We start from the raw sequence: 8402 nt of genomic DNA, 5'->3' as shown, positions 1-8402 counted from the left end.
CGGGGAAAATATTGAAAGCATTTCATTGAATACAAAAGTTTTGCTCCAGAGGTACAGTAGGCTTATTTCTATAGGATATTGTATTTTTTTCATGTACCACAATCTATATTTATAGATTATTTATATGATTATTTCATGTACCACAAATTATATTTATAAAAAAATCATTTATTCAAATATGGTAATGTCATCTTTTGAAACATCATCCTAACTCTGCAAACTCTAAATTCTAGCCTGAGTTTCTTGCAACTCCATTTCCTGTAGAACCACTGACCCTACTCTCTCATGTACAGCACTAGAGCTCTCCTTATATGAGCACTTCTTGTCCAATCCTTACAACATACGATGTACTGACTTAGCTACTGTGAAGATTCAAGCTAGACACAACCACATTATCAAGTGTGCATGTTATTCATGCAATGTGTCTGTACTACAATTGATCATTCAGCAATAAATCTCAAGGTTATCTGTTTACATAGATGTTTATCTCTCACCCAAAGGTTCCTGCTTAGATGTTTACAAATACTTAATTATAATTCTGTGGTGGACTGAGAACTGGTAGTCAACTTGTAACATCCAGCTGAACTGAATCAGCATGGTGCTGGGTGTGGAAGGCCTACCTGAGGATTGCTGCCAACAGCATAAAAGAAAGAAACGGAGGGGAAAATGATGTGCTGTTGATTCTCCTGAAGAAATCTAAGTCTGTCACACTGGTTTTCCTGATAATGAACTCAGCTGTTCTCACCATCAGAGGAGCTCAAGTCCTCACTGTCACTGAGGATGGCTATGGTTCTTTCTGGGGGAGTGCTGGTCCTTACACTGAGTGTCACTTCCTGGCTCTAGTACAGATGCCTCAGCCTGCTGGCACAGATCTTTCATCTCACTGGTACAGACTTTCTAGCTTCCACTACTGACCTTTGGGCCTTCCTAGTGCAGACCCTGATACAGACTCGCAGGAGACATTGACAGGGGCTCTAGGCCTCCAGACCTATGGAGGCCACTGCAATGGGCTCTAAGTCTTCAGCTGGATTCTTTGGGTCCCTAGTGTGTGCAAAGATTTCCTACACTCTTTTGCATTTGACTCTTTGTGTGAGTATTATAAAATAATCCTATAAATTACGTGTTCTGTATTAAATCTATTCCCCCATAAACCCTGACTACAACAAATTTATATTATCATTTATTTTAGGGGCTAATGTCAATTATTATTTATTCATATTTAATTATATATCAATATTATTTTACAATTCAACAAGGCCATCATGTGTTTCAACTGACATACTAGATGCGTTTGGCTGACCATCTTAACTGGGCTTAAATTTGGGGTAGTATTTATAGTATAGTATTCTAAGCATCCTGAAAAATCATGCTAGGGCTTATTTTCCAGTTAGGTTTTATCTTCGGGGAAATGTGGTAAGACAGAAATGTTAGGATAAAGGAAACTTTCCTTAGTTTTCTAGAGCTGCCTAGAAAAATTACCATAAAATTGGTAGCTTAAAGCACTGGCAATTTACCGTCTCTCAGTTCTGGAGGCCAAAAGTCTAAAGTCAAGGTGTTGGCAGAGCCATGCTCTCTCTGAAAGTTCCAATGAAGTATCTGTCCTTGCCCCTTCCTAGCTTCTGGCATTGCTTCTTGGCTGTGGCAGCGTAATTCTAATTTCCATCTCCATTTTTATGTGACCATCTTCCTTTGCGTGCTTCTGCGTTTCTTCCTCCTCTTCTTTTTTCTCTTCTCCTCAGTACTGGGGATTGAATCCAGGACCTTCACACTACGATACATCCTCTGCCCTTGCCTCAACCTCTCAAAGTGCTGGGGTTACAGGTAAGTACCATTATACCAGTTTTTGGCTTCCCTTCCTCTTCAAAGAAGAACAGTCATTGGATTTAGAGTGCGCTCTAAATCCAAGATGATTTCATAGTGAAATCTTTCTATCTGCAAATATCCCTTTACAGAAGGCATCAGACAAGTAAAAGACTCTTCAGGAACAACAACAAAAAAAACTTCACTGAAGAAACCTGACAACCCTAAGTTCAAATTGTTTTGTATCACTTTGTCTGTACACTATACTCTTAATGTGTCCCTTTCTTAAGAAAAAAATCCTATTACATCATCATGAAATTCCATTATTAAAGAATTACAAAATACATGTAAAATGCAGAGTGAAAATGTTTGCCTATATACAAATCTATTGTCCAAAAGCATATCCTCCTTTAGATTTCTCCACTAACATGAATGCCATCTCCAACTATCCTGTAGCTCTCACTACAATCTGGATGTCATCACTCAATTAACATCTCAGAAAAATATATCAACACTTTCAAAATATACACTATCTCTGGCCTCAATTAAGTCTCATGTCTGGCCATAGTGAGCCTTTAATAATGTAAAATTGTCCAGTGGCTTCTGCACAGTTAAAACCCAAAATCTGTTCTCTCACAAGCCTCCTTGGATTCTGAAACATACCAAACACACACCCATCTTTCTGTTCTCTGTTCTGCTTCATCCACATAGCTATAAAGCTGAGCCCTGTTGTTTCTCTGCTCAAACATCAGAATCCTTTCTTGACAACCCCAGCTAAAGTAGCACTCTTGTCTTTCCCTTTAAAAATAATCTGATAAAATAATTGTGCTTTGTATTATCCTTATCACACTAGAATGGTCCATAAAACCATCTTTTAACACAGCACTGGGAGCAGTACCTAAAATACAGGATGAATTCCATGAATATCTGAGCAAAGAATACACCTAGTTTTTGTTTGTTGTTTTTTTTACTTTTCAGATGGGGACGTCCCTCTATATTGCTCAAGTCCCGAGTTCCAGGGCTCAAGTAATCAATCCTTCTACCTCTGCCCCCTGAGAGGCAGGCACTATAGACGTCTGTCACTGCACCTAGCAAGAATACACCTATTGGGGCTGGGGATTTAGCTCAGCGGCAAAAGCGCCTGCCTGGCAGGCGCAAGGTCGTGAGTTCGGTTCCTGGCACCGGAGAAAAACCAAAAACAAAAAAACAAAACAAGAATACACCTATTTTAAAATGGCAATAATAATTTACTACTGTATTTTTCCTTTTCAAATATCCCTCCTCCATTACATGAGAAACATAACAAATATTTCCCCAAATCACTTTCCATTAACAATTTTCTCCATAAGGCAAACCTTAGCAAGATAAACAAACTAGTTCCCTGTCACTAGATGAAAAACAAGAGAGAGCTAGTTAGAAAACCAGTCTTCTTATTTAGATCCATCCAACTGCTCTTCTGACTTTCTTCTCTTCTTACACCATCAATAAGACAACTGTTTTCCCACTACACAGGACTATTCTGTAGGATGGATGGTCTTAGGAGTAAGGGCTATACTGCATCTATCTTTCCCCTTAAACAGTTTCCAAAAATTATTTCTAAGGAGCAATGTGTCCTAGGTATCACCTGCACTAACACTATACACTGAAAAGGGGTCAAGTAAATTTAGAAAAAGCTAAACAAAACTGAGCAGGTTTCTTCCAAGGAAGACATGAATTTTTTAAAATCTTAAAGTTGTTCCTGTGCAATGTAAGTTTCCAAAACAGAAACAGATTATACCTTGCAGTGCAAAGTTATTATTTTAACCCAAACTCATTTTTTTCGAAGACTTTCTCTTAGAACCTGGACTCCGACATTTATTTCATTCAGTGCTATCCTGGAGCAAGAGCCGTTAAAACTAATCAGTAATATGAAAGAAAGGACAAATGTTACTAAGATCTTCTGTACAATCTTTTCATTCTTTATACTCTTTCTTCTGACCTATCTCAAAAATTTAGGCTGTCTGGCTTACTGAAAACATTTTTTTACTTCAGATATCAAGGATTTTTTTTTAAAAACAGACTTGTTAATTGAATTAAATTACAATTAAAATGGTCAGTGTGTGCAGGATATTGTTTGAGAATAAGTCATTTTTTGGTAAATGGTGAAAAATGACAAAAATTAATGAAGTTACCAAAAATAACATAAAAGTGGGGCCAAAGCACTTAATTTTCCCTCCATTCATATATCCCCTTTTTATAACAACACCTCCAAAATAAGAATGGGGCTAAAAAAGAATGGAATCAGTGAGGCAGAAAGAAAAAAGTTCTATAAAGTTTGAGTGTCAAAACTGTATTTACATTTCAAGGGGAAACTATAATTATAGGTAACAGACTCACACTGTAAGGAAACTAGGTCAGTAGGAGCTCTTTATAATATGATACACAACACAAATTTATACCCTTTCAGAGAGGCAAAAATTACTCCCCTAATGATTATTTTCATCATTCTGCTATATCCTTAGTGGGAACCCTCCTCAACTTACTGCTACTTCTATACATGACCCTCTTCCTATTTATTTACATATTTATTTTTGGTTTTTTGAGAAAGTCCTTATCTCCAGGCTGGGCTTGAACTCACTCAAACTCAAAGCGATCCTGCCTCAGTCAGTGCTAGGATTACGGGCCTGTGCTACCACTCTAGGCTACTTCCCTTCCTTTTTAAAACCACCTTCTAAACCTTTGCAATCTTTTTTCATATCAGTGCCAATTTCCAACCTTGTATTCTTTCTAACATTTTACAGAACATCTTCATAGATATCCAAGGTCAGGGAGCAGAAGTTGAACTAGTCATAGCACTAACATCAAAGAAACTCCTGAAACTTAGAAAAGAACTGTCTGGGATGTCTGAACTGCACCCTCCTTAAAAGATAAACAATGCTACCTTCCAACCCAATCCCACAACAATCCTAAATTCTTTGAAACTAAAAATAGTTCACTTGTTTCATCTGCCAGCAGATGGTCAGACTATTTTTAATTCAGGATTCTCCAGAGCAGGAGTGGATCAGACTAAGCTAGGGCAGCCTTGACACCCTTACTTTGCAGAGCTCAAAGTTCATAGCAGAAAACTGAGAAGGCAGGTACCAAGTGAGGGCAACCAAGAGTTGTTCAGAACCTGAGGGCTTCACATCAACTTTAACAATGAAAGGGGTGTCTTTTTTTTGGGTTTTTTTTTTGTTTGTTTGTTTTTACAGCTATTCTTCAAAATAAAATCTGACAAGTTGGAAAATTTGAAGTAAGCCTTAAATTATTCTGCATACCTTTTAAAGGTTTATTTTCCTTTCATGAAAATAAAAGTTACTTTATGTAGTGTCTTTAAAAAGGGGTTCTGTTTTAATAAAAATTTCTACATATTTTCTAAAAGTTATACTTTTAGGCCAAAAGAATGTTCTTATGAACACATGCAAAGTATAATTTCAGAAATATTTACAGAAAACTCAGTTTTAATTGGCCTAATAGTTTAATTTAACTGAATACCAGCAATCATATGGCAATAAGGTGATTTTCAAACACCAAAAAAGAGCTAAAAGTCTGGTATACCACATATTTTTTTGTTTGCTGTCCATCTCTCTTCATCTCCATGTTAGTATTAAACAAATATGTGAGGGGAGAGAGAACACAGCCAAGCATATTTATAAGGGTTGTAACAAAACCAGGCATGGTGGCCCATATCTGTAATACCTGGTACTGAGTAGGCAGAGCCAGAAGGATTACAAACTTAAGGCTAGTCTGAGCAACTTAGACCCTGTCTCAAAATAGAGATTTAAAAAAAAACAAAAAGCGGGGGATGTAACAAGGGGTTGAATGTTTGCCACACATGTAAAAAAGGCCCTGTGTTGAATATCCAGTACTACCAAATAAAAAAAAAATGAAGAAGAAAGATAATAATGGCCATAAAATGAGCCCTGTGCCTCCACCATCCAATCTCAACATGCTCTCAATCTATACACCAAAGATGACCAAACCAGTCCATTCCTGTTTGCTTTCCCATCACACATTATCAAGAAACCACAGGAGGCCTGGCACAGGTCTCAAAAGTAAAGAAGAAAAGAAATAGCTGTAAGAGTTTCCAGGGACAACACGTATTTGGGGATTTCAACTTACTGCAAGATATTAAACTTTCTGCAAAGATGAAACGGGTTATCCCACTGACCTATGCTTGAGTGATAATGTTGATGGATGACTGGAAAGGAAAAAGTTCATCAGGGATTCACTACCATGAGATTACACACTGAAAATTTACTTTATAGTAATTTTAAATGAAACTTTTATGAAATATGGAGAAAATACCTTATGTATTTTAAGTACAGAAAGTACCCTGAAGCCTAGTCCCTGCATGAGTAGGCACAGTCCACAAAACAAGCTTCTGCTAACTATATGGAAGGGTCAAAAAAAGTAGAATAGAACACCCTGGTACAGCGGGCACACACAACACCGTATAATTTTTACATCTAGAAATGACAGGGACCCATTTAAAGAGCTATAGGCCCTCCAAAGACGCCAAGCAAGGGTGGCAGAAACACTAAATGCACAAGTTAACACAAAAGTATATTCATATTCATAGCACATTAGAGGGGATGCAGGTAGCCAAGCAATCATTAAATTTAAGATTCTAGTTTTACTGAAAAGGGACTTAAGGCCCAGGGACTTGCCTAATACTGCTAGGTAACAGAACTGGGATCCCAGACTTTCATTCCCATGAGCTATGTCCATTAAAACATGTTTGTTTATGTTAGTATTTTGGAGAAGAGAAAATACATATAAGTAGATGTAAACTATACTAAATATATATAAGTAGATGTAAACTACTCTATTATATATGAGTAGATATAAACGTATTTCTTTAGCTATTTAGAAATAATATTAAAATATATTTTAACATGGAAAATCTCAGTTCTCAGAACTAAAACTTGCACTTGAATCTCCTTATGTTCTTTATATTACCAAATTATTCATAGACCAATATGTAACAATTCTTTTAAAAATCCTAATATCACTCCCTGTCTCATGTTACTCCAAAAATTATTCCTATCAGGACCCGGGTATAAATTAAATTTCTCACCCTACAGAACTGTCTTCTCACATATCTGGAACAGTCTTCTGTTAGGTACACAAATAAAATGGGAACTTCTGATCAATGAGGGAGGCAAAAAAAAAACCAAAAACCTAAAGCCCACTATACTACAAATTCTAACATTTTTAAGCTGAACTTTCTTCAATGTTTTTCATATCACCAATTTTAAGAACCCAGAAAAAACTATATAGCATATTATAAGTTAAATGATAATATTCTGTTTAATAATTAAAAACAAAGTTGCTTTTAATCTGCATTGAGCCCGTACTTAAGCATACATTTAAATTATTACGGGCTTTTCTTTGCACCTTCAAGAGCTTTTTCCCCCAAAGCCCATTTAACAAGCTTCATTTCTTTCCCATTTGACTTAATCTATATCCAGTAGCATAAAATAAAATATAAACATCAGGAATATAGCTTTGTGTTAAATATCCTGGCTGCTCCTTCGATTGATGCAAAATATCAGTCAGTGTTCCCCCTTTAACAGTATCTTATCTGCCTATGCTGGCTATAGGTATTGTTGGGATTTTCCCCGCTTCGGGCTTCATTACCCTAGCTCTCTTCCCTCTGAACCGTAAATCACAATTGAAGCCCCGAGAGCAGCTGTCACTGTCCAGACATGTGGTTAGTGGGTGTCTCTGTCTTTTTCATTTTCCTCATCTCAAACACTCCTTTTGCACATTACCTAAAACCAATTTATCTGAAGGTGTCTTTCCTTCCCGTTTTCACACCGCCACCCCCTCTCTTAACCTCTCTCTGCTCTTGCTCTTCCAGGTCAGTCCAGTCGGCCACACATTACTGTTTTTCCTGTGGCAGAGGCGGAAGGATGTCAGAGCGGACTGCACCTCCCGCAAACCCCTTCTGGAGACTGTCAACAAGGGAACTTCAGCCTCTCTTCCCAAAGTATCGCACCAACCGATAAAGTTATTGTAATTACAACACGGAACGCTTCCCACGCCCAATCTTGACATATCGCCCCACCTCCATTTCCAAGCTAATAAACACCGGCTTATCTTCCGCCTCATCACAAAGGGTGGTATCCCGTCCGCACCGCACGGCCCACCGACAAGATCCTCGGTGTCCCGCTGAGCCCTCGCACTCCGGTGCCCGGCCGTCCTAAGCCCTGCCGCGTCCTGGAGCCCAGCGGGCCGCCCTTCCTCCTCCACCCCCCCGCGCCCGCCGAGTTACTGTCAACTCCGGGCGGGCAGCAGACAGCGCCGGCGGGCCCGGGACAAACCCCGGCGCCCCACCGCCCGCGGGCGCCCCCACCCCGGCCTCCGCCCGCTCACCTAACGCCACCTCGCAAGCTTTGCGCAGCTGGGAGTGATGCGCCTTCTTCACTTCCTTGTCGGCCAAAATCTTCTCCAGGGCCCGGGTCAGAAACATGTTCTTCGTCTTCTTCCCTTCATACATGGGCGCAGAGGCGGCGGCGGCGGCTCGTCCGTCCCGCAGCTCCCGGCGGCCGGAGGAGGGGCGGGGAGGAGGGCGGGCG

General features: G+C 39.3%; 1 protein-coding gene across 1 annotated transcript in view; it reads right to left on the bottom strand.

Annotated features, from left to right (window-relative positions):
* Positions 1–8402, bottom strand: part of Arfgef1 (ADP-ribosylation factor guanine nucleotide-exchange factor 1 (brefeldin A-inhibited)) — a gene marked incomplete at its 5' end in the record, with an annotated part of 123578 nt that extends 115176 nt beyond the window's left edge. The window contains 1 exon segment of the mRNA XM_005392122.2: positions 8200–8402. Within this exon segment, the coding sequence (XP_005392179.1) occupies positions 8200–8323 (124 nt within the window).

The sequence above is a fragment of the Chinchilla lanigera genome, unplaced genomic scaffold, assembly GCF_000276665.1.
Source record: "Chinchilla lanigera isolate Chin_1 unplaced genomic scaffold, ChiLan1.0 scaffold00043, whole genome shotgun sequence".
NCBI classification, from domain to species: domain Eukaryota; kingdom Metazoa; phylum Chordata; class Mammalia; order Rodentia; family Chinchillidae; genus Chinchilla; species Chinchilla lanigera.
Note: the sequence above shows the minus strand (reverse complement) of the source record. Positions and strands in the feature narration are given on the sequence as shown.